This window comes from Colobus angolensis, unplaced genomic scaffold (genome assembly GCF_000951035.1).
Source record: "Colobus angolensis palliatus isolate OR3802 unplaced genomic scaffold, Cang.pa_1.0 Scaffold559, whole genome shotgun sequence".
NCBI lineage: Eukaryota > Metazoa > Chordata > Mammalia > Primates > Cercopithecidae > Colobus > Colobus angolensis.
Genome location: NW_012119143.1, coordinates 45450 through 72938, shown reverse-complemented (window position 1 = coordinate 72938; position 27489 = coordinate 45450). Strand labels below are relative to the sequence as shown.

At 40.7% G+C, this 27489-nt stretch overlaps 1 protein-coding gene across 1 annotated transcript in view; it reads right to left on the bottom strand.

Moving 5' to 3' along the window:
* MCPH1 (microcephalin 1) overlaps positions 1 to 27489 on the bottom strand; it is a 244832-nt gene that overhangs the window by 201316 nt on the left and 16027 nt on the right. Inside the window, exons 4-8 of the mRNA XM_011961508.1 lie at positions 15515 to 15602; positions 10944 to 11058; positions 8032 to 8175; positions 4966 to 5055; positions 1522 to 2694 (exon numbers count right to left, since the gene is read on the bottom strand). Coding sequence (XP_011816898.1) covers positions 1522 to 2694; positions 4966 to 5055; positions 8032 to 8175; positions 10944 to 11058; positions 15515 to 15602 — 1610 coding nt within the window. The remainder of the gene's footprint in view (positions 1 to 1521; positions 2695 to 4965; positions 5056 to 8031; positions 8176 to 10943; positions 11059 to 15514; positions 15603 to 27489) is intronic.

Below are 27489 nucleotides of genomic sequence, written 5' to 3'. Positions count from 1 at the left end.
GATGACTCTAGAAGATCCTCTTAACTTAGGGCACACAGTTGCACCAGAGCCCTGTCTGGACACTCCTGCCTGATGGCCTGCACCACTGAGCGAAAAAACCTCTCCATCTCCACCAGGGTGTCACGGGTCAACTAGTGCTGGCCCCTCATCCCCTTCTACTTACTCCTAACGGCCGGAGGCTGTGGACGCAGGGGCCGTGTTCTAGAACGTAAAACACACCTGCTTCTGAGGACCAGCACACTCCCGACAACATGGGGGTTTTAGGCCATGCCATTCTGTTTGCTACCAGCTTTTTGCCACTTAATTAACATTTGCATGTCATTATTAGTCAAAAGCTTAAAAAATACACAAGATGAAAACTGGAAAGAAGGAGAATGTAAACTTCAGAACAGGATACCCTTAACTACCAAAAGAATTTTACACATCTATTGTTTTATATTAACTTTTGAGTCAACATTTTAAAATAAATATTTTGAAAACATATACTAAGGCTAATGGAACATAAAATACAGTTTCTTATCAAATGTAATATATGTTCAGAAAACCAAGATATAAATAGCAGGCTAAAAATACACAAAAGTATTTTCATTCTTTTTGTGAAACACTTTTGGGGAGCGTATACTCAAGGAAAAGTTATGTAACACATCTATGATGATTTCAAACCCTACTGTGACTTCTCCACCTTCACAGAGGCAGGTAAAACATTTGTAGAGCAGAGAAATCATGCAGAGTGAATGCGTTCTTACTCAAACTTTAACCTAATCTTTAGGTAAAGACAGTCAAAGTTTAAGATTTCTTCAATTTTGGTTGCTGGAACCTGTTTGTGCTTGTAACTGTGAAGTGCAAAATTTTTTATTGTTGTGACTTTTGCTACGATGATATAGTTTATTATTAGAGTTACAATTAAATTATGAATAGGAATAAATCTTTTCAAGTGATGCTTCAAGCAAAATAAGTGCAAGTCAAACAAGGCCTGTTACAAATGAGCAAAAATGTTTTAAAAATGTTTCTTCATAGTTAACACTGACAAAAGTTTCTTCAAAAATCAATGTTGATAACGGATTTCTAAATGTACTTTTTCATACTTCCTCTTTGATACAATTGATGGCTTAAGCTACCTTAATTTCTTTCTTTAAATAGCCAATAGGTTTTAAAAAAACCCTTTATTGTATGCATCTTTACACACGCTGCAGTGCAAGACTCCAATGGAACAAAGAAAAAGACTTCACTCCCCTCAGTTATTCATGCTACAGACTGCTTATCTTTTTGACCTATAAGAAGGAAAAGTCTTGGAGAAACAGATTCATAACAGACTTGATCAGTAAGTCTAGAAGTTCCACAAGACAGCAAGTCATCTATCTATTCCTAAAGAGTTTATCATTGGAATGATCAAATGCATATTCTTTAAGTAAAAACTGGGGAAATAATTTAAATTATGAAAAAGTTGTGATAAATTTGAACTACGGATGCACTGTTACATGTTTATTTAGAAAGATGACTTGGAAAAGGAGGTTCACATACTTCCACTGCATCCTCCGGGTACGTTTTCCTTTTCTTCTGCAGACCTCTCCACGCTACAGTCAACTACAGAACGTGGCTCATGTTCACTCGGGGCTTCGCCTTCAGAGGAGTTTGATATTTTGGAAGTGGTACCTTTGTCCTGTGTGCTTTTCAGACCAACCACTTCTTTCACTTCTTCAAGGATTCCTTCCAAAGGAGTTAAATCACCATCATGTCCTTCTGGAAGAGCGGGGTCCTCAATGGTGTAAGAAAAGCCATTGCCCTCTGGGCATGTGCCTTCTTTCTGCTGAGGCCCAGCCTGTCTACACCACCTTAAGGTTTCTTCAGGGGCAGAGGATTCCTCAGAAGTCACGCAACTCAAAGTTGCACGGCCTTCTCCATTTGCAGTTTTCTGAGGACTGGAGATGTCTTTTGCTGTGAAACTGGTAATGTCAACTGTTCTCGTTTTTTTACCAATGCAGAAAAAATCAGACATTTCAAACATGCTTGTTCTCTCCTTCTTAGAAAGACTTCTGCAGCTGAACTGAGCAGGGCTTGATGGCAGCTGAGATTCGGGAGGAAGATTCTCTGAATTCCTTTCCTTGAGATTATCAGGTGAAAAATAGTCATCATATGAAGACTCCCCACAGCTAAGATCCTCCAGTGCAGGTCCCGCCATGCGCTGCAGGCTGCCTTCTGACCTGCACAGCTGCAGCCTCAGCATGATAGATCTCCTGATGCTCCTCTTTCTCTTGCATTTTTCCTTTGGAGGTGAATGGAAGCCATATGATACTCTTTTTCTCTTTACTGAGGAACTCCTGGGTCTTGAATGTATCAAAAGGTGGCCTTTTGTTGACGACAACTTAGGAGACAAACGATACTTCTCTTCAAACGTCTCCTGAGATGTACCTGCAGCCTGCTTTTGGTCAGGGGTGACTATTTTACCCACAATATTTCTTGGCAAGTTTATTTCTTCCTTTGAAAGATTACTCAGAAATTTCTGAGGACTTGATTTATCAAGGTGAGCGAAAGATGGTGATGAATGAATATGATTTGTTTTCAGTACAAGTGAAGAAACACACATAGCACTTTTAGTGTCATTAATGGATCCTCCCAACTTCCTCTCCTGATTTCCACATCCTGAGTATCCACAAAGATCATCAAAAGACGAGTGTAAGCCAGCAATGGATTCATCTGGAAAACATTAATGGAGAGCTAACTTTTAAAAGTGGTTTAAATTATTCTAAATTCAATTTTCAGTTGACCAGTAAAACATTAAAGTACAGCTATTAGTTAAGAAGACTATTAACCACATTTGGGTTCTTCTCATTTCCATTTAAGAGTACATTTTAGGCCAGTATTTTTAACTAGAAAACCTGGGCTTTGATGAGTGTATGGCACAGTGGTGGGGAGAAGAGGAGTAACAAACTTCTAAAAATTTTAGGCAAATTTCCATATGCATGTGCACATTTTCCCCGAAGAGCTTCCATAGTTTGTCGCTAAATTTTCCAGGAGATCAATAATCCTAAAACCTAAGAACGACTGCTGTAAGGTCTAGGGAAAGTTCTAGTCTTGTGTGAAACATTCCCTCAATGAACATAGCTCACCTTTACCTTCCCTGTCTTCCAGTGAAGTCCTCATGTGACACTTATATTCAAAAGTGAGCCATTTGGTAGGTCTTAATGTTTCAACTCTTACATAGCTTACTCATTTCCTGAGAGTAATGCTAAGCTGCTGCTACCTCCTGAAAATTCTGTACTCCTCCGTACCCTCCGGGCCTTGCCCTTTCCTCCACACTTTATTCTAGGTAAATACAATTCATCCTTCAAAACCCACCTGGGTTGTCAACATCCCTGGGACCCTCCCACTGCCCTTGCCAGGTCTCCCTGGCCTTGCCCCCTCTGCTACACAGCATCATGCATCATACTGCCCCGTGGTTACGTGGGTGTCTGCCCATCACTATGCTATCAGCTACTAAAGGTCTATTCATTTTGGAATGAATATAAAGAAGTCTCTAGTCCTGTGCTGGCTGCCCTAGCAGGGGCTTAGCACTTGCCGGTGGAGGGCCTGTGTTTTGTAGAAATCACTCAAATCTGGAGGTAACATAAGTGTTATAAGTGTCTGACTGAAATCACTAAAGTTCTGCTTTAAAAAGGAAGAACATAGGTAACCACCAAAGCTTCCTTTCCGACTGTGCCCCGGGAGGGGAGGGAAGCCCAGTGGGTAGGAGGCACCATGTGTGTCTTCAAGGCAGTAGTTGGAAATAAGGTCACTTTTAATTTTAGATGCTGAATATATCTTATTCAGCATCTAAAATTGCTTTATGTTTTATCACACTTTTCAAAAACCCGATAAGCAATGTGACATGTCACTAAGAGTGTGAACTGTGATGTCAGACTGCCTAAGTTAGAAGCTTGAATTTGCCATTCACAAACCACATGACCTCGCACAAGCTGTTTGACCTCTGTGTCTTGGTTTTTCACTGGCAAAATGGGATGGTGATGGAACCTACCTCTTAAGGCTAATGGGAGAATAAATCAGATAACAGTGAATAAGACACTTAGAGGAGTGCCTACAACACAACAAAAATGAAATCAATGTTACCTATTATTATCACTTGTTTCCAACTTCTAGGAAATAAATGTATCAAGTATAAAATAAAAAGATGGAGACTGTTTAAGAGAAATGGGTAAATAATTCCAGCACACAGAGGTGAGAGTACACGGATTAACCCTGCACTGAAAAGAGGCTTTGGTTTAAACTTCTAATATCTTGATGCCGTCTTGTGCTTTGTCATTGCTGTGGCTTTCATAATAAATATTCCATAACATCTCAAGCACTTTCGAACACAGAACTTCTAGGGGTCGCTGCTACTTATTTGGGCCCTACTGGGGGCTAAGTGAGAAAACTGTAAGAAATCGGTATGAAGAAGAAATGACCACGAACAATTATCATCCTAAGTGACACAAGGGCTCCCACATTAAAAAATATGTACGTGCATAACATGTAACTAATTGCATTAATTCTTACCAATGTTCTTTCTGCTTGTAATTAGAAATCCTCTATTTAGCTCCTCAATTGATTGACGATCTTTACATACTTCACTGACCCCGTTCAATAACATGTTCCTTGTGTTAATTAGACATTGTGTGAAACAACATTTCCTTAGCTCTGACCTCAGTTCTATGTAGTTTAAACTGCATACAGATTAGTTCATATACGACCAGAATAATTTTTTTAAATGAGCAATGGATTCTGTAGCAAGAAAGCAAATGCCTAAGGAAAAAAACCTATAGGAACCAAAAAGGAAGCTTAACTCATACCTTATTTTTATTATAATACCTAATTTCAGGGGGAAATTTAGAAGTTCTAGTTTTAACTAATTATTTTACTCATCAGACGTTGCTACATGAAATTCTAAATCAGAACTTAAATATATCACAAAAAGGAAAATAAAAAATTTACCTGAACACAAAGTATCATGTGAAATGTTCAAAGGTGCTTCACACAGAGAGTTACTTGGATTATCATGAGACTGTTGAATCATTTGGGAAGCTAAAAACAGGACCAAGACACTGCATTAGATAAAGTTTCAGTATTTTTTAGCAGATGAAGCCATCAGGAAATCCTCCTATTAATCATAGGTGATTCTGTTAAATCCTATAATCACAAAGTTAGAAGGGATCTTAAAGTCAACTTGCCTAAATCTAATCAGAAGCTCAACAGAGTTAAGTGAACACTTCCAGTCTATTTTAGTCGTCTTGTTTGATAATCATGGCTTTTTCTTCAAGGATGCTCACCATAGTTACCTCTAAAACTAGAGCACTGCTTCTCAACCCGGCTGATGTGGGGTCCCAGCAGATAGCTGGTAATGTCTGGACACATTTGTGGATGTTGCCAGTGAGGGAGAGCAGTGGGTACGTTGCTAGTGTTAGTTGGGACAGGCAGCGACACTGCTGAGCTTCCTGCCACACACAGGGCAGTGTCCCCAGCAAAGAATTACCCAGACCCAACTGTCAGCTGTGCTGGGTTGAGAAATCCTAGAGGTTTCATAGAAACCACTTAGGATGTCAATGACTTAACAAATAAGGTCCTAAGTATTATCTTCAAAGGCTGTTCATACAATAGTCAAGAAACAAAAGAAATGTTTGGATCTCCAAAGATCTTTTTTAGAGACTCGAAAAGATACTTTTCTGAGGAAACTTCAGCCAAAAAGAGAATAAACCAAGATAAAGAAGGGAAGCACACATAAAATTTTCAGTTAGGTTTTAAACTGTGCTGGATGCAGTGAAGTAGCAGAATTAACACTGCAAAGTAACAGAAAAAGTAAAGTTTAAGGCTAATTACTTTATACGCATAATTACACATTAAAACAACTTGGATGTCTACCTGGAACACAGTTAGTTATCTTCCTCAATGTCCATTCTCACTTCTTCTTAACAACAGAACTTTGATTTTATCAGTATAGCAATGCATCCCAGTCAAGACTACATTTCAGTCTTGCCTGCAAAAGGGGTGGGCATATGACCACATTCCAGCCAACGGAATTAGACAGGAATATTGAATAGACGTCTGGTAAGGCTGTCAAAGGGAGATGGCTCAGCTGGGAGGCACACACATTTTGGAAGAAAAGCCAGGCAAGCCTAACAGAAAGATGGGAACCTACTTTCTTAAAGACACTATGGAATGGCATCCCAGCCCTGACTGCCTACTTCTGAACTAGGTAAGACAGAGAAAGGCAATTCTATCGATTGTAAGTCACCGGTTTTTTTCTTTCTTTGTTATATGCAGCCAAAACTAATCTTAACTGATATAGATGGACAAAGGACATAAAATTAAGAGAGGCAATAATTGATAACATTACAAGCTGCATTCAGTAAGTCATCGTCAATAATATGAAAAGGCACTGAAACTTGCTCCTAATCAAAAGTAACTTAAAGAACAGATCCAGTTTTTCAGGCTTCCAACTGAAAAAGGCTACAGGCTAATGCCATTCAGTTTTCCAAGTACGGAGAAAGGGGCATTCTTATAAATAATTGATGACAATAAAATGGCCTAAATCTTTTGAAGGATAATTTGACTATATCTATCAATAAGCCAGGGGTAGTGGCACACACCTGTATTCCTAGCTACTTGAGAGGGTGAGGCAGAAGTACTTGAGCCCAGGAGTGCAAGTCCTGCCTGGGCAAGACAGTGAGACTCTCTATATCTTTAAAAAATCAAATTCTGCATATATGAATATTACTGAAATACATGAAGTACTCAGAAATATAAGGATTCACATAGGCGCATGCAGGGGTTTTAAAAGTAAAAAGTCGGGGTGGGAAGCTGGAAAGACTTATGTCCAGAGAAAGGAAAATGGCTTAATAAAAAAATAAGAACAACCAAACTATATGGTTAAAAAAAGAATAAAAACTGCAGCACGATTTCTAATAAAGAAAAAGTGGGAAAAAATATCCACCAATAGGTGAGTCAATATCAAAGCTGCAGACTACTTAAAACATCTTGAAAAAAAAAAAGGTCTACAACAACTAAGCTGCAAAAAAACCTCCAGGATACTCTTAAGTAAGAAAACAAAGTGGGTAATAATACATATGTCATCATCTAACTTAGGTAAAATGGAAATTACACCTCCACACAGAAAACAAATCTGTATCTTTTTCATGTATACACAGATATCTGATACACTGAAACAGATCTGGAAAAACACATCAACTTAAAATACAGGTTATCCCCAGGTAGAAGAGTATAATTAGGTGGGTATCAAGATGAACTTTTACTATTAGCTACTTTGTTAAATGTTTTATTAAAATGTGCTGAATTACACTTCAGTAATTAAAAATTTTAAAGATAAAAGAAATAATGAAAAACAAACTGATTCATAAGATACATTTAATCTAAAGCAAATTCCTTCAAAAGGTACTATTCATGGCCGGGCATGGTGGCTCATGCCTGTAATCCCAGCCGTTTGGGAGGCTGAGACAGGTGGATCACCTGAGGTTATGAGTTTAAGACCAGCCTGGCCAACATGGCGAAACCCCATCTCTACTAAAAATACAAAAAAACAAAAAAAATTAGCCAGGAGTGGTGGTCGGCACCCGTAATCCCAGCTACTCGGAGGGCTGAGGCAGTAGAATCACTTGAACTCAGGAGGTTGCAGTGAGCCCAGATCACGCCACTGCACTCCAGCCTGGGTGACAAATGCAAAACTCCATCTTAGAAAAAAAAAAAAAAAAAAGATTCATTTTTTTTAAAGAAAGAAAGAAAAAATTCCAAAGGTAATAGAAATTACAAAGGAGCTACAACAAACAGGATTTTAAACTTGAAGAATACTACACACCCAACACACACTTCAAAAATCTTAATGATGCATAAGATTTTCTGGAAAACAAAGCGAGTCATGAAATAGGTGAAAATTTGTTACTATCAGGAAACATGAAAATATATCTAGGCAAAGAAAAAAAAAAGCTTTCCACCATAATTTAATCACCTATTTGCATAATTTTCATTTTACAAACTGTAATTACTTACAGGTGGGGGAAAGATTTTCCCTTTTCTCCTTCATCTCTTGTAATCTCTTCTCCATTGCGCTGTGGTGACTACTATTAATTTTAATTATAGGACTATATGTTAATGAACCATTAGATTCAAATAAGAGAATAGGTACATCACCATCTGAAAACAAACAAAAAATCCACTTTAAGATCAAAATGTGCCTTCATACTTCAATATGATTCCTTTTAAGGAACAACCCCCAACACCCCGTTTTCCTTCTTCCCTTTCAACATCATTACCTACTTCTGCTAATATTCTACCCCCACGACCTCCACAGGCAGTGACGCTGCTGCTACAGCTGCTGGCTCACATCTGCTGAGCAACTGCCCTCACCAAGTACTGTGCTAAGAACAATATATGCATTAGTGCATCCAACATCAAACCCAAACCCAAACTAGTAACCCCACTTAAAAACAAAGACTGAGACACAGAAGTCAAAAGTTGCAAAGCTGGAATGCAATTTGGTTTCTGTTTCTTGTCCCAGGTTTCGGAAACTGCCCCCATTAACCATCGCTCCTACCCTCAACACACACTCACAGACTCAGACGTGAACCTGACTGCATGAAGTGGGATCAGCATGGTCCCAGAACCGTGAAATTACGAGCTCGTTTTGTGTGGGTGCAGTTGTGTTTTTTTCTAGAATGCTACCTTGCATATGCTCAAGGAGCCCTTCAGTACTTTCATACTCACTCCCAACAAAAAAATACCAAGAATCATTTAATATCTTCTCCTTTGCAACTCTTAAGCCTGAATAATCCTTGCTGTGTAGTTCTGACAATATACAGATGTACATTAGTTGGATCATTAATACTTCATATGTATGGTTTTTAATTACGATACATATTTGGTCTAAGAAGAAAATTCTGTATCTATCATTACCATGTTGTCAAAATATTTTCAAATACACTGTCACTGACATAGGAAAGAAGGCCAAAGTGACAAAAGTATAAAGAATTATAGGAGAGTGTGTAATATTGATATGAGGCTAGGAGAGGCCAGATCATAAAGGACCTAGTAAATTGGAGAATATGTTAAACACAGGATTTTATCCTGAATATTTTTCCTTGGGATGATACCAAGAAATTTTAAACCAGGAAGGGGATGTCCTTCTTATTTAAGGTTTTCATCATTGTGACTGCAGCACAGAGATGGACTGTAAGGACAGAGTGGAGAGCAGGGTAAGGAGTGGCTCCTGTGGTGCAGGAGGGATGATCCAGGCATCAGGGGAGAGAGCAGGGAAGGAGAAAACAGAAGTCAAACAACTATTTCAGAAGCAGGGCCATGGTCTTGATGGGAGTTAGTGTCAGGAAGGAGGAGATGTCAAGGACGATTGCGTGTTTCTGGCTTGAGCTTCGATGAAGACCAGAGAGTTGGTGTGAAGGAAGGACGGACACACACCAGGAGAGGCAGCGGGAAGGCTGAGCATGAAACAAATGATGCAGGTCATGTTTCTGGAAAGTTATGTGGCAGCACTACGTAGGCTAACTGTTCTACCCAATTCTGTCGCATTATCATCACAGATTTAAAATAAATCTTGGTCGGGCGTGGTGGCTCACGCCTGTAATCCCAGCACTTTGGGAGGCTGAGGCAGGCAGATCACAAGGTCAAGAGTTTGAGATCATCCTGGCCAACATGGTGAAACCCCATTTCTACTAAAAATAAAAAAATTAGCTGGGCGTGGTGGTGCACGCCTGTAGTCCCAGCTACTTGGGAGGCTGAGGCAGGAAAATCGCTTGAACTGAGATCACACCACTGTACTTCAGCCTGGTGACAGAGCAAGACTCCGTCTCAAAAAAATAAATAAATAAAATAAAATAAATCATGACAATTCTATTTGAATAGTTTCAAAACACAGAATAGAGAATTTGTGACATAGTAACATAGATTAAAACAAAGAAAACAAAAACTAGAGGAATTAATGCTTTCTATTTCTAGTGACCATAATTGCTTATCTGTAGCAATGGTGTGTCAGAATTAGGAGGAAATACTGAATTTAGAGGACAGTGAAAAAGGCAAAAGAGAAATACCAAAAACATACAAAGTATCTTAATGTTTCATAATATTCTTTTGTTGTTGTTGTTTTTTTGAGACGGAGTCTTGCTCTGTCACCCAGGATGGAGTGCAGTGGTGCAACCCCGGCTCACTGCAAGCTCCGCCTTCTGGGTTCACACCATTCTCCTGCCTCAGTCTCCCGAGTAGCTGGGACTACAGGTGCCCTCCACCATGCTCAGCTAATTTTTTGTATTTTTAGTAGAGACAGGGTCTTACCGTGTTAGCCAGGATGGTCTCGATCTCCTGACCTCCTGATCCACCCGCCTCAGGGTCCCAAAGTGCTGGGATTACAGATGTGAGCCACCGTGCCCAGCCCATAATATTCTTATATATAAGAATATTACTTAAGAATATATACATAAGAATACATATATTTTTTCTAAGACATCTTGTTATAACACATAATATTCTAAAATATTTTTCCAAATCACTAAAAGAATATATCATCTAAGATTTGCCTATTCTGGGTAACAAAACAAAAAGACCAATTAGGTAAAAATACAAAGTTATATATAAAGAAGAAATAAATAGGTATTTATTTCAATAAGGCTTATTAGCCAAAGTTTGCTTTTCTAATGAAATCATTCCTGAAAATAAAAAGTTCGACCACCTTGATAAATGGTTAAGACTATGGTTGATTAGCTCAGCTGCATGGCTCTATTCTGGCTCCCAGTCAAGTCTCCCGCAGGCTCCTGACATTTTGTCTTCTCCTTCCTAGAGTAAAGCTACGATAGTCTCCATCAGCTCTCTCATCCTGAACACCACCAGTCATCATGCAAATTAAACAAGGTGTATGGACACAAATGCAAAGAACTGTATTATATTTCTTAGCTTACCTAGACTTGTTTTTTGCCTTTGTAGCTCTTTAGCCATTTTCTCAAATTTCTTCTGAAATCTCTTATCATTTTCTGGTGTTTTAAAATTAAAATCTTTGGGCTGCATACATTTGCGCTGTGCAAAAAGAACACAAAAATTAATGCTGTATTGCAACTCCTTAAGACAGGAGAAAAAGTCCTTTCGCATACATTTCTGATACCTTTTATAACATCAGTAATAAAAACTTCTGAAAGAGGTGTTTCTTGCACTGTATGTGAATTGGCAATATTTATTTCTTTTTGTGCAATTATAAAGAAAATGGACAGAATTTAAAAGACTGTATAAAAGGCTCTGTATTACGCTTTGTGAGACATTGTCATGATCCTAGTATTCTTAGTTTCCATGAAAGTTTTTAGCCAGTCTCTTTCGATTTTTTGCTATTGTTACCACCAAACCAGCCCAATCTAGTTCAACTTTGTGTATCAAAATGGTGAACTGTTTAATTGCCCTGGCCCCAGAGGTGGCAAGTTATGTCACTTGCGCATGCCCAGGTGAACCAAGCATGTAACCACAGGTGGAACCTAAGCACCGAGACCAAGGAACGGGGGCCAAATTAAGGAGTAAACACCTGATAGCATAATCTAGGATCCAATCAGATTGAGCCCTAGCATCACCTTGGCACACAACCCAGTCAGATGACACCTCCCAGCATCACCTCGTTGCAAGATCCAATCAGATCACACTTCGTTTTCTCTGCCTATGAAACTGCCTGAGCCCTCGCCTCAGGGAGGCAGATTTGAGCATTTCTTCCTGTCTCCCTGCCAGGCAACTTGCAATAAAGCCTTTCTTTTCTCAAAAGCAAGTGGCATGATCTTGGACTCTATGTGGGTTGGGCAGCAAGCCTATTGCCTGCTTGGTAGCACTATTCTCACATCGTTCTTCCTGCAAGACCATGATGCAGTAAGAAAACAATTTTTATTTTATAATTACCAAAGAAAAGAACCATTATTATTCTTGCCCTACTATCATTAAATCCCAGGAGCTCCAATCAGCCAGTAAAACCCCAAAACTATAACTACACTTACAGACACATGAAACCCCAGGCTGATATCCACAGGAAGGTCTTGGGTTAACTCTACTCTTACCATCTTCAGAGAGGGGAAATGTTGCCTTTGAAACACACCTCACAGTCCCAGCCTTACCCACATTCTCTTCTTGGAACTGCCTATTGACTTCTCATCTTTAGCCCGGCCATCAGCACAAATATACATACTGAACTTCACAACGATTTTACCTACTAACACTTTCATACCTGACTTCTTTCTTACAGGACCCCAGAGAAATTTAAGTCGTCTGTCTAGGTTCCTTGGTTTTCAGCTTGAAGCTGAGAGCCCAAATTTGCTTACATAGGGAGCTAGCTACCCATGTAAAAGCTAAACTTCTTTTGCTTCAGTCTTATAGAAAGAACTTCTTTTAGCTATTTAAGGCTAATGCCTATACTGGGATCTTGCTCTGTTAGTCATTCACTCATTTATTGACAAAAAACATGACTATATGTCAGGCGCTGGTCTTGCAACCTAGAAAGATGCTTGTCATCATGGAGCTTGTATGCTGGTAAGGAATGACAGAAAATAAACATAATAAATAAGTAAATTGTCTGTGTCTTGGGAGGTTCATTTCAACAGGCTTGGAACCGGCCTGCACTGCTTTCACTAAAGTACCTGCACTACACAAGATGTACTAATTAGACAGTGGTGCTTTACAGCCACAGGTCCGGGAAGTCTGGGGACATCTGTGCCGGCCTGTCAACATTGTTTACGATTGGTGAGACGAAGGATTTGCCTGGAGGCTCTGCCAGTGGGGCTGGTTCATATAGGCTCAGGGCCAGCAGTATACAAGAAGATGCTCCACCTTGTGCTCCCTGGTTCTCAGGTACTGTGCAGATTGGACACACTGTTATTTTGGGGTCCTGTGAATCTTCCCTAGCAACTGTATTCCATCAAACTGCCCACATTACTACAGTGTGTTAGGAGGAGCCAGTCAGCACTGCAGATGAAAAGAGACTCGCATAGTTGGCACAAGTGGGAAGGAATTGCTGGTACAAACAGGGATGGCAAGATAGGTCTCACAGAGAAAGTAACATCTGCACAAAGCCATAGGGAGGCTGGAAAACGGGTCATGTGTATGGATTTTGGGGGAAGAATGTTCCAGACAGAGGGAACAGATAACGCAATGGCTCTGAAACAGAAACACGATTGGCATGCTTGAGGAACAGCAAGCTGGGCAGGCAGGTGGCAGGCAGGCAGCAGACAGGGTGAGGGGGGTGAGGAGATGCACAGGTGAGGAGATGCACAGAACCTCCTCAAAAACCCAAAAGAATAAGGCCTCAAGTCAGGTTTAATTTGCAATTACATTTGGAAAAGAGAAGGAAAGGGAAGGTTTTTAGACATGAAAATTAAAGTGGTAAAGTGTATGAGCAGTCATTAATGCTTCAGATTAGGAAAAAATAAAAAGATTAGTAATATCCAATACTAGTCAGAGTATCAAGAAATAGGTTTGTTTTTGTGAAAGTCTTGCTGTCGCCCAGGCTGGAGTGCAGTGGTGCGATCTGGGCTCACTGCAACCTCCACCTCCTGGGTTCAAGCGATTCTCCTGCCTCAGCCTCCTGAGTAGCTGGGATTACAGGTGTGCACCATCAGGTCTGGCTAATTTTTGTATTTTTAGTAGAGACGGGGTTTTGCCATGTTGGCCAGGCTGGTCTCAAACTCGTGGCCTCAACTGATTTGCCCGCCTCGGCCTCCTGAAGTGCTGGGACTACAGGTGTGAGCCACTGTATCTGGCCAAGAAATAGGTCATCTTGTATATGATTGGTGGAACTGTTAAAATCAAAATGTGTATGTATTCTGACCCAGTAATTTTATCTCTAGATATCTGACTTGGAGAAATAAACTCAAATATGTGGCATAAGTAATATACTTAGCAAAAACTGACAGTAACTAAAAGTACATGAATACCGGAAAAACACATTCACAATGTATAATGCAATACAGAAAACTGAGTAGAGTCAAAGCTACTGACATGAAATGGTCAAAACTATATTGTTAACTGGGGAAGAGAAGACAACTCACCAGATGATACACATAAGATAGCAGAGTCCCTTCATGTCAAGCATGCATGTGTGTGTACATGTGTGTAATGTACTGAAGAAATGCCACCCAGGATACTCATCAAATTGAAAGCTGCTTACTTTGAGGGAGGGCAATCAAAGAGATGTCTGTGTTTACTAAATGTTTTACAATGAAAATATGCATGTACTACTGATGTGTTTTTACAATAAACACTTGATTTTAGCATGTCACAGGGAGTCCAGAGACGAACACTTTTTCACTTATAATCAGGTAAGACTGAGGGAAGTTCATCCATCACTGCATGGGCAAACTATGGCTTGTCTGAGATGAAATGTAATGGGGAAATATCATTTACTGTTTTCAGGAAATGTTATTTCTCCACAGTTATTTCTCCCCTAGTCTACAGGAAATGTAAAGTTCAGTTTGGAGAAAGTCATCAAATCCTCCCTCTAACAGAGACCCTCATGTGAAAACAAACTGGCTGTGATGTTTCAGAGTAAACTCTCCTCAGATAAAGAAATCACAATTAGAAATAGAAAGCTGAAAAGGTTGTGGTTAAAATGTGAATTCGATCTCAAACGAAAGCAATTATCTTTAACTCTACAGTTTGCCCTCCGTATCTGCAAGTTCCAGATCTATAGATTCAACCAGTCACAATTAGAAATATTCAAAAGAAAAAAAAAATTAACACAAATTAAAAAAAATACAGTATAACAACTATTTACAAAGCAATCACATTGTATTAGGTATTTTAAGTAATCCAGAGATTACTTAAAGTACATGGAAGGAGCCAGGTGCAGTGGCTCACACCTGTAATCCCAATTGGGAGGCTGAGGCGGGAGAATCACTTGGGGCCAGGAGTTTGAGACTAGCTTGGGGAACACAGAAAGACCCCATCTCTACAAACAATTTTTTCTTCGGTATACAAGAGGATCTGTGTAGGTTACATGCAAACACTATGGCATTTTATATAGAGGACTTGAGCATCAGTGGATTTTGGTATCTGTGGGGGTCCTGGAACTGATCCTCTGTGGATACTGAAGGACAACTGTATTTGTACAGGAGATTTTCCTCATAAATGACTTTGCACACTTGGATGTACGTCCATCAGACTTTTGAGATTCTTCTTGCTAAACAGAATGCAGGTATTTTGACTATAGATATAGCACATTTCATTCTGAAGTAATTACCAAAGCACCTAAACGTTTGCTTGTCTCTTGGCACCTTTTAGTTTTCCCATGGCCAACCACAGTCTCTTCCATTTCCTACAAACGCTATCAAAGAAGTCACAGGATTAATCTCTGTAATTCACAAAAAAATGCTATGTGAAAAGAATAATATCATCAATAGCATAGTTAAGACAACTCTTGAACATATTTCTAGAAGTTTCATTTTCTAAAAATAAAAAATAAAAATGAATAAATTCCTAATTGCCATTATCTACATTGAAATCATGTACTTACTTTTTTTTTAATCAGGCTTGGTAAGTGTTCATTCGTATTAGCTGCAGGGAACAACGATTCATCAATGTGTGCTCCAGCTGTTCTGCATCTGTGTAATTAAATTAAGGTAATCTAATGAGTATTTGTTTCTATTATACATTGACACAGCACTAAATCTGCACATGTATTAGCAATTTAAGAAATCCATACCTAGGTCATTTTAACAGACTTTAAAAAAAATAAATACAACAGCAAATACAAAAGTCAGTATAAATAAAACTTCCCAAAATCATCTCTATCCGGTGTGTAAGTATAACAGAAGCAAGAGGCAGGTAAAGGAAGTACAATTTTATGCAACAATTTTTGACTTGTAGCATACTTCAAAATTATTAGTGCACAGACTCATAAAGGTATAAGTAAATGCTATCAAATGGATCATTTAATAGTAAACAAACCAGAAAACAGATAATTTAGAGGTAGAAGGGATGTAAAGAAATTGAAGTCAGAGGACATCTCTTTCCTCCAAAATTAGGTTGTCCTTTTTGTTTTTCTGTGCAGACACCACCACCATCAGCCCCAAGGCCTGGGTGTGCAACCAATGCTCCGCATTGCCAAGCCTCCTCCTCCTGCCCTGTGGACAGACCTGCCATTTCTACTGTCCACCTTCGTATCTCTGGATTCCTGTGACCCTTATCCCTCCTTAGCATTTTGTCACTCAAGTCTAAATAATTATGATTTTCTAAATGATCTCCTGCCCTACTGTTTGTTTCTCCTCTACTAATTCACTCATACATTACGGAAATATTAATCTTAAATTTCTCGCCAACCCAGATAAAAACCTGTCACTCCCATGTTTAGAGCATATTCTCACTCATTTGCTGTTTAAGTGTTTTTATAATAAGGCCTCTATTCACCTCTCCAACTATCCCTCACAGGCCTATCACTGTTCAACATCTAACACACAGTTATTTGAAAAAATAAAGTATACTGCAATAAAAAAAACACATATCCATATTGATATAGAAATTTCTACAAAATATATTAGGAATGAAGGAAGTTTCAGAAATATGTGCCTCTATATAGTACAGTATGGTCTATGCAGTGTGGTAAGTAACACTAGGGTAGTGAATCTCATCCTGGCGTCCCTGACCCCCTTCTGAGGGTGTGCAAAGTCAATACTATCTTTATAACAACACTAACACGTGATTTTCTTTTCCTGTCTCGCATTATCCCCTCAGTATACGATGCAGTGGAGTTTTCCGAAGCAAAATGACATGTGCTATCCCAATACACTGAATGCAGAAGCAGATATGAGAAGGCAACTGTCTTCTAATAAGCCAGGCATCAGAGAAATCTGCAAAAATGTACAAGTTTAAAAAAGAATACAGTGTAGTAACTGTAACCAGAGAAGTACAACCAGGCAGAAAAGCAGCAAAAAGTTGCAAAATGAGTATAGTTCAGAGAAAGCTTCAGGTCAGAGACGATCACCAGACTCAACTCTGACAAGGAGGCAGATGTGGGAGGGCACAGATCTTCCATCTGGAAGCAGAGCACAGACTCAAGCACAGCGCAGCAAAGAGCGTGACATTTTTGGGAAAACATACGCCATTTGTATGACTGAGTGAATGAATGCAAGTTAGGAGACCAGCAACAAAAAAAGAATCCATGTGATTCCAAGGGTTGTACTTTCTAAGCTAATGAGCTTGGACCCTGTCCTGTGGGCACTGGGGTATGAGGACAGGTGTGAGGGACGGGTCGTGGGCAGGTCACCAGTCCAGGACGAGGAGGCCAGTCAGGGACTACTGCAATAACTGAGGCAGGAGACGCTAAAGATTCAGTAAAGGCAGTTGGGGACTAAGATGGGGAGGGGGAGTCCTTAACTGAATAATATTTAGACAATAAAAATGGAAGGTTTTTGACCTCTGGTTAAATCTGGTGGATTGAGCACATGCTTTTCTCTTGACCCCCAAAACCCCAATAAAATGATAGTAAAGAAAAACAAAAAGACATAAACCAACAAAAATAAAGAGTAGATAAGAGCTGTCTGGGGAACAGTAATCAAACAAATAAAAAAAAAAAGAAAAGAAAAAGGGAAACCCAAGCCTGGCAGCTGGGGTGGGGAGGAGTCCATCCGGAGCTCAGAACCCGGAGCTCAGAACCGCTGGAGGGCAGCAGGCACAGGTGAAGCCAGAGCACTCAGGGGTGGGGCAGGGGGCAGAGGACAGCAGGCAAAGGGCAGAGGGTAGAGGGTGGAAGGCTGAAAAGAGGCAGCAACTCTCCTTGCCCGTGCCCACTCACTGCCACCCAGTGCCCAATGGGGGCACTGGGACCATGTTCAGATAACTGGAGCCTGAGAAGCTCTGGACTCAAAGGACACCAGGCCAAGCTCAGGGAAAACAAAAAGTTTTCCATGAAAGGAAATATATTCATGGTTCACTCTGAGATTCAGCCTAACACACAACTTCCACAGTCATAATGATGCAAACATAAACTACTGATTTAACCAAAATGTATCATGTACACTGCAATCAAGAATGGAAACAACCTGCACATGAACGTGTCCATGCAAACAGCAGATGCGCGCATGTGGGAGTGGGATGCCCTGGGAGGGGCCGATTAAAAACGAAATTCTCACTTCCCTATCAGAAAGTCACTAGATAATATCTGAAACTGAAAAACCAAAACAGCAATACAGCCACAGTATTTAGAAATATGGAGATCACTGAACAGTTTATCTGCGGAAGCAGCCACATGTGTGAAAGGAGCTGCCTCTAGGGAACAGGAATTGAGGGTGAAAAGGGTCAAGAAAGGGACTGTTGTTTTTCATGATAAGCCTTGTAATACTGGTTCTTCGTGAGTGTGTGGGTGTGCGCACGCGCGTGTGCATACAATGAAACATGATTCCACCATAAAAAGAAATGCAATTCTAATACAGATGACGTGATGAACCTTGAAAACATTATGCTAAGAGAAAGAAGCCAGACATGAAGGTCGTGTATTATATGATTCCGCTTATGTGAAATGTCCAGAAAAGGAAAATCCACAGAGAAAGAAAATCCACAGAGAAAGAAAGTAGACTAGTGGCTGCCTTGGCTGGCGGGAGAATGGGGAATAGGGCTAAGGGGTACAAGGTTTCATTTTGAGGTGATGAAAATGTTTTAAAATTGTGGTGGCAGTTGCACAACTCTGTGAATACAGTCATATGCCGCATAACAACCTTTTGGTCAATGAGAGACCACATACACAACAGTGATCACATAAGATTATAATGGAGCTGAACAATTCCTGTCGCCTAGTGACATACTGATGTTCCTAACCCCGTGTAGGCCCAGGCTAATGTGTGGCTTTGTGTCCTAGTTTTTTTTTTTAAGTTTAAAAGTAAAAATTAAAATTAATAAATAGAAAAAGCTGATAAAGCTGTAAGGTATTTTTATACTGCTGTACAATGTATTTTAAGGTGTTATTACAAAAGAGTCAAAAAATTTAAAAAATCACAGTTTATCATGTAAAAAAGCTATAGTAAGGCCAAATTAAAAAAAAAAGTACAGCATAGGCAAGGTGCAGTGGCTCACAACTGTAATCCCAACACTTTGGGAGGCCGAGGCGGGAGGTCAGGAGTTCAAGGCCATCCTGGCTAACATGGTGAAACCCCTTCTCTACTAAAAATGCAAAAATTAGCCAGGCGTCATGGTACGCACCTATAATCCCAGCTACTCAGGAGGATGAGTCAGGAAAATCGCTTGAACCCGGGAGGTGGAGGCTGCAGTGACCCAAGATTGTGCCACTGCACTCCAGCCTGGGCAACAGAGCGAGACTCCATTTCAAAAAAAAAAAAAAAATACAGTATAATAACTATTTACATAGCACTCATATTGTATTAGGTATTATAAGTAACCTAAGTGTTGTTTTTTCCCCTCCCACCACAAGTAACAGAGAGATAGGTTACATACTTATGGGAGGAGCCAGGTGCAACAGCTCCTGTGTGCAATCCCAACATTTTGGGAGGCAGAGGGAGGAGGACTGTTTGAGGTCAGGAGTTGGAGACTAGCTGGGGCAATGTAGCAAGACTGCCATCTCTACAAAAATAAATAAATAAATAAACAAATAATTAGCCAGTCATAGTGGCACACACCTGTAGTCCCAGCTCCTCAGGAAGCTGAGGCAGGAGGATTGCTTGAACCTAGGAGGTTGAGGCTACAGTGAGCCATAATTGTGCCACTGCACTCCAGCCTGGGAGACACAAAGCAAGACCTTGTCTCTAAAAAAAGTTATAGTATCAGTTAATACAGTTGCTCCAAAAAATATACATCCAGTGTAACCTAAGTGTATGACATGTATAAAGTCCATAGTAGTGTACAGCAGTAATGCCCTAGGCCTTCACATTCGCTCACCACTCACTCAACGACCCAACCACAGCAATTTCCAGTCTAGCAAGCTCCATCCATAGTAAACGCCCTATATAGGTGTACCATATTTTATCTTTTATGCCATCTTTTTACTGTACCTTTTCTATGTTTAAATATTTCAGAGACACAAATACCACTGTCTTACAACTGCATATGCTGTAGAGGTTTGTGCCTAGGAGCAATAGGTTGTGCCACAGAGCCTAGGTGTGCAGTAGCTACGTCATGCAGGTGTGTGTAAACACACACTATGATGTCTATACAACAAAATCACCTACCTATTCATTTCTCAGAAGGCATCCCTGTCGTTAAGCAATACCTAACTGTATATTTAAAACCAATGAATTGTACACTTTAATTGGGCAAATTGTGTAGCATGCGAATCAGATCTTTAAAACAATGATGGAAAAAAAAAAAAAACGAGATACCACTACACATCCATCCGCTCGAATGGCTAAAATTCAAAAGATGGATAAATTACAAGTATTGGTGAAGACGTGGAGTAAATGGAACCCTCACATTGCTGGTGGGAATATACAGTGCCAAAACCGCCTTGGAAAAGTTTGGGTAATGACCCAAGAGAAATGAAAGCATACAAAGACACAAACGTAAATGTCCATTGTAACTTTATTCATAACAACCTAAAATGGAAAACTAGCCCAATTTCCATCAACCGGTGGCACCGTGCTACATGCCTGTAATAGAATACTACTCAGCTATAAAAGAAAATGAAACCACTGCTATACGCAACACGGACAAATAGCAAAAACATCACCTTCGGTGAAAGAAGTCTGGCACAAAATAGTACACACTGGATGATTCCACTGATCTGAAGCCACAGAACTGGTGACACTAATCTTTAATGACAGAAACCAAATCTGTGGCTGCCCTAGGGTGGGAGGAGGGGGCAGGGAGGCCGCAGCAAATGGACACGAGGGAGATTTAGGGGTGATGAAAATGCTCTATATTTTGGTTGTGGTGGTGACACAGGTATACACAATTGCCAAAACTCCGTGAATGTACACTTAAAATGGGTCCATTTTATTTTATGTCAATGTTTTTATAAAGCTGATTTTAAAAAACAAACCAACTATCTGAGCCTACAATAATGGGGTGAGCAGAATGCTGTATCTAATAAAAGTGGTGGGAAAGGGAGGCAGGGTGGAAGAGAATGAGGAAGGAAATGTTTTTGAGGTGTGCTTCTTTTTAAAAAGTCCCCTTAATTACCAATTTTAAGCATGAGAAGTTTTTAGCAGCTTCTTCTTAAGCAAAATGTCACCGATTTACCACTATTGTGAGTAAGGGAACAGCAAAAGGGGGCTGGCTGAGATGCATCTGGATGAAAGACGTGGAGGAGACCTTAGATAACCGTGTTATCAAATACACAGTATTAAAATCACCACCATCATCAGAACAAAGGTCAGCCAGCTCACGAGAAGCCTCAAACTAACAGTGCTGGAAAATCCACTACCATTGCCTCCTATTGCACAACACAGACAACCGAGGAGTACAGAAGATCATTTGCCAAAGTTTACAAAACCAGCAAGTATCCTTTAAGTTAGCAGTTTAAGGAAGGGCTTGATTCAACCCAGTAAAATGTGTGCCTGGCATAGGTTATACAGTTGTGGGAGGTGTGTTCTGTTGCCTTTGAGGTAAGCTTCCCAACTGCATACCCTTTAGAGTGATAAGATGTAAGGTGCACCGAGATGCTCTCCTTGAATTTCATCCACCTGGGTGTAACTATCATCCCTCACTATGAAGAAGTAAGTGGTACTTACTGCGGGTAATGCCATTCTGCATGCCAACAGCTATGCTTTAGCACATGTGGTAACACACTAAAGCTGCTACACTGAAATCCACGTTTACCAGGGGTCCAACCAAAATCTACTGAACAGACAAAAAACCTTCCAATTAGATTTCTATTTTTCTTCAGAAATGTAATATGATAACATTATCCTACCATCTAGTGGTCAAAACGAAAAGTGTTTCAAGAGATGCCTCTAAACAGAGAACCAACTATTTGACTTGCTGCTGCCTCAGAGCCAGCAGAAATCAAAGCAGCAACATTCTCCTCGGGAAGCTCTGCTCTGATGAGCTTGTTCTCCCCAGAGAGCCAATTCACTCCAGCACTTCCCACAGCACACCTGCTAGGTGGGCCAGGAACCACCGACTCCCATTCTACCCTTAGGACGACCCCTTGCCTTCACCTGGGCCAATCCTGCAGCCTTTTTACTACTCTTGTGCCCAACTGCCCAGCACCAGTATCTTATTCTCTAGGCCCAGTCAATAAGTCAATTCAGGAAAAGTACATTAATCTTTTATGTAGACGGCACTGTGTTAATGAGGCAAAAAAGTGAATCATATCTTTTTGAAGATTCCAGCCGCCAAGCACACAATCCTTCATGTGTGTCCCTGCCGCACAAGGAAGAAAACAGGAGACTCAGAGAAGTCTGCACAATAGTGCTCTGCCGGCAGAGAGAACACTTCTGTGGTCCAGCACTGCAACAACAGTAGCAAGTTAACTCAGGAGCTGCTGGAGGAACCTAGAGCCCAGCGGTTGAGTAATTCGCCCAGTCCTAAATGGCTACATCCACTGTTACACACTGGTGTGACATGAGGAGGACACATCAGACCGTCCCAAACTGAGGGACGTTCCTATCACTGGTCAGTGACCTTCAACAGTGTCAAAGTCACAGAAGCCAGTGAAAGACTAAGGAATGGCTGCAGGGTGAAAAGGCTGAGGAGGTGAGAAGTGGAGCTGGCCGCCGGTAGGATAGGAACGGAGGCTGAGGATTCTGGGAGGAAAGGAGCCGTGGTAAGCCCCTAATGTCGGCTTGTGTTGTGCTTATGTGGGAATATATCCTTGTTTCTAGCAAACACTAAATGCAGGGGGTGGTGGCCTTCAGTCAGCAACCAACTCTCAGCCTAGCAAGGACAAAGCCAGTGAACCATATTCCCAACCTAGCTGTTAGTTTGCAATTGTTTAAAAATGATAAACTTTCTTCAACAGAACTTAGAGTGGGGGCCAAGCTGACCTTTATTTCACCTTTATTTATTCTTTCTTTAAGGTAAAAATTTCTACGTCTAAAGGAAATGTCAGAATTTTATCAATTGTCATCTGATCTTAAAATGAACACTCCCAGAAGGAACCCAACAGAATGGGATTCTAGTGACACCTAGTGACCTTACGAAGTTCATGTTCACATTTTCAGTGGAAACCATGAGCTACCGCACTGGAAAGGCAGGCAGGCAGTTCACCAAGAAAGAACAGACGTGACATAAAACGTGCAGGTCAGTTTGGCTCTTATCTCCATGTTCTGCTGAAGAAAATTCAAGCTCACTAAAAATCAGAGAAATGCAAATAAAAACAGTATTATTTTTCTTCTACTAATTAGAAAACATTAAAAGAACTGATAACTCGCAATACAAGCAAAGGTATTGGGAAACAGGTATTCTTTGATAATTCCAGAAAGAATGGAAACCAGTACACTTCTTCCAGAAGGTAATTTGGCAGCATCTATCATATTTAAATATGTAAACTCTCTGAACTGAACAGCCCACTTTTGGGATTTAAATCTATGGAAAGATTTATCATCTGCAAAAAGGTAATATATACAGAAGCTCAATGCTCTAATATTTCTAATTAAAAATAAAGAACTAAGAAATGAAAAACTTCAATCATCAATAGGACACTGGTTACATAAATTACTGGACAGCTACCACAAAAGATTCTTACATATATAAAGTGGGACGTATCTGCATGTACAGACAGGAAAAGAATGTCCTGTAATAAAAAGTTAACTAAAGAAGTATATAGGTTGGGCGCAGTGGCTCACGCCTGTAATCCCAGCACTTTGGGAGGCCGAGGCGGGCAGATCATGAGGTCAGGAGATCGAGGCCATCCTGGCTAACCCAGTGGAAACCCGTCTCTACTAAAAACAAAAAATTAGCCAGGCGTGGTGGCGGGCGCCTGTAGTCCCAGCTACTCGGGAGGCTGAGGCAGGAGAATGGCGTGAACTCGGGAGGCAGAGCCTGCAGTGAGCCGAGATTGCACCACTGCACTCCAGCCTGGGCGACAGAGCAAGACTCCGTCAGAAAGAAAGAAAGAAAAAGAAAGAAAGAAGGAGAGAGAGAGAGAGAGAAAGAGAGAAAGAAGGAAGGAAGGAAGGAAGGAAGGAAAGAAGGAAAGAAGGAAAAAAAGAAGGAAGAAGGAAGGAAGTAAAGAAGGAAAGAAGGAAGGAAGGAAAGAAAGAGAGAGAAAAAAAGAAAGAAAGAAAGAAAGAAAAGAAAAGAAAAGAAAATATATATATATATAAATTAGCCAGGCATGGTGGTGCATATCTACAGCCCCAGCTACTCAGGAGGCTGAGGCAGGAGAATTGCTTAAATCCAGGAGGCGGAGGTTGCAGTGAGCCGAGATCATGCCACTGCACTCCAGTCTGGGCAAGAGAGTGAGACTCAGTCTCCAGGGCAAAAAAAAAAAAGGTTTGTTTTTGTATAATGAAGTTACAAGTATTACGGAGTCTGCATGAGTCCCTTGAGAAAGAGGCTGGGGTTGGTGGTGGGCAGAAATAGAGAGAGAAAGGGGATAAAGAATGACGGGAGGGGGAGTCAGGGGCTGGGCCAGCAAAGCAGAGCAAGAATCCCTAACTCTCAGAAGAAAACACTATCAGGGATATCAGTGATCACCCCCAATGCAGGATTAGCCGAGAGGCCCTATTTAGGTACAGAAATGCCTACTATTTTAATTTTTGTCCATGCATCTCTATTTACTTCAAGCTTCTAGTAAAGGTCTCTGTTTCTGTACTCTCCCCTCCATATTTCTATTCAACTTTTAAAATGCAGTTTTTTTCAAGTCATTTTCCCCATGATATTTTCTCTAGTATCTCTATGCCACTTAACTAAATTTGCCTTTGTTCATAATTTGTTAGAACAAATATTTACTGAGCATCTACTATGAGCCAGATGTATGTTAGATGCTTACTGGAAATACAACCATAAATAAGACAGACGTGTAGCTGCTCTTAGAGTCTACATTACAACAGAAAGACCAAATGCATGATTAGATACACAGACAGATAAAGCAGTCAAATGAGCAAAATAAGTTTTAATAGTACACACAGGAAAAAAGGAGTTGAGATAGAGAATAACAAAGAGGGCTTGAACTGTGAACTGGGGACAGAGGAAGCTCTTCTGATAAAGTGACCTTGCAATGCAACATGTGTAAAGGAGCTGACTACAAAACTCGGTTTAGAATCAGGAAGAGGCGGCAGAGTTCTCAGCACAGGCCAAGAACTAAAGGCAGAAAAGAGTGTGGCCTTGGGGACCTGGAAGCCCAGAGCATTTGGAAGATGCAAACAAGGGAGAGGGGAGCAGCTGACATTGGAAGGGAAGGGGACCATCATGCAGCACACTGGACCTGGGTCAGCAAACTTCTGCAAAGGGGCAAGTAGTGAATGTCTTAGGCTTCGTGGGCCATAAGGTCTCTGCCACAGGATCCAAATCTACAGCTGTAGTACAGAGGCAGCCACTGACTACATCGTCAGATGAACGTGGCTGTGTTCCAATAAAACGGTATTTATGGATACTAAAATTGAATTTTATATAATGTACATATCATGAAATAGTAAACATTTGAATTTTTCTTCTTGTAACTTAAAAACCATTCTTAGCTCATGGGCCATTAAAAAATAAACAGGATGGCAGGGTGGATTTGGCCGGGGGATGACAGTTTGCCATTCCCTACTATAGACCACTGAATTCTAAGCCATTTTATCAGAAGGATAAAGCTGATTTACGTGTTAAAGTGTTGCAAGTAGTTAGGCGTAAGCCCTGCAGGAGAGGGCTCTACCACCCACCAGGAATGTCAGGTGATAGCTCAACAATGATCGCATTGCCTCTCTAAAAGTGATAAATTGGCAGCCAGAGCCAGGGAGAGGCCATTTCCTGACAGTCCACACCTGTTGCACCAAAGTGTTAATTGAATGCAGATGCCAGGGAGAGGCCATTTCCGGGGCATGCACATTAAGAGACAAAATGGTGGAGAAATGGGAAGAAAACCTCAGATGGGCACCCATTACCCCATTACCACTTCCTAAATAAACTGCCTGCGCTCAATTCCCGCACTGTGCATGCGGGCAGCCCACCCTAAGGGAAGAACTGTGGGAAAGGGCGAGCCTATAAATCCCAGGATCAAGGTTAAACATCACATTTGACCTCCGTGCCTGCTTGGGACTCTTCCAAGTGTACTTTCTTTTCTTTCTGTTCTGAAGCCTTTTAAATAAACTTCTGCTCCTGCTCTGACACTTGCTTTGGTCTCTTCTTCTGCCTTATGCCCCTCCATGGAATTCTTTCTTCTGAGGAGGTAAGAACCGAAGTTGCTGCAAACCCATACGGATTTGCTGCCAGTAACTTGGATACCTTCCACTGGTAACAAAAGGGGTTACATTTACTGATGTATAAGAAGCAAAATGAAACAGACAGGCAGGAGGCTGCTACAGTAATTGAAGCAAGACATGATAGTTGTCTGGACTGTGAGTAACAGCAGAGATAAAGATCTATGAGATCTATTTTGAGATAAAAATCAATAAGCCATTTCAATGGACTCCATAAGAGGAGGAGGTAGAGAAAACAATGATGGCTGCCTGATACTGAGTGTTCCCCCATTCCCTCCCCCAAAAAAAAGCAGAAAACAAAAAAAAAGAAACTTAAATAAAAGACACATATGACCTACATTCTCACCGATATGGAGATAACAGCACAAATTCAGATGACCTATAAGTAGAAAAATAATCCAAATTCCAACACAGCTGCAAGTCTATGGATGCAGAAAGTCGGGGAGAATAGGCTTACGACTCCATAAAAAGTAGCACAGCCTGGAGGACTTACATGAAGCACAGGTAACAGAAGTCTCAGAAAGAGGACGCCCAGCACAACTGCCCCAACACAGAACCCATGCAGCTCACAGTACCCGCTCCAGGGAAGGGGCCCGAAATGGAGCAAGACTAGGACAGGCAGGCTCTGAAAAGCATCAGTTCTGGGGGGAGTAGCAGCTCTTGAACCAATGGCAGTGAAAAAAAGAAGAAACTAAGAGAAAAACATTTAAGGATCCTACAGAAACAAAAGGCAAACGAGATACACGAGCCCCTCTCTTCTCCCTCCATCACAAGCATCACCTATAAAACAAACTATGCAAGACAGCAGAACTGACAGAAGAGGATGCTCTGGCCACATACCCAGCCTGTACAATGCATGGAAATAGACAGAAAAGACTACATCCATTTAAAAAATCTCTTTTAAAAAAACAAAGAAAAAGCAAATCATTTCAGCTGACGAAAACCCATCACACCCCCTAAAATAAAAGCAAACACAAAACTGAAGAATATAACAAAACCCTTGAACTTGAATCAAATATTGTCAGCTGGGTGCAGTAGCTCACACCAGTAATCCCAGCACTTTGAGAGGCTGGAGTGAGTGATCACTTGAGCCCAGCCTGGGCTACATAGTGAGATCCCATCTCTATAAAAAAAATTCTTTAAGGCTGGGCATGGTGGCTCACGCCTATAATCCTAGCACTTTGGGAGGCCAAGGCAG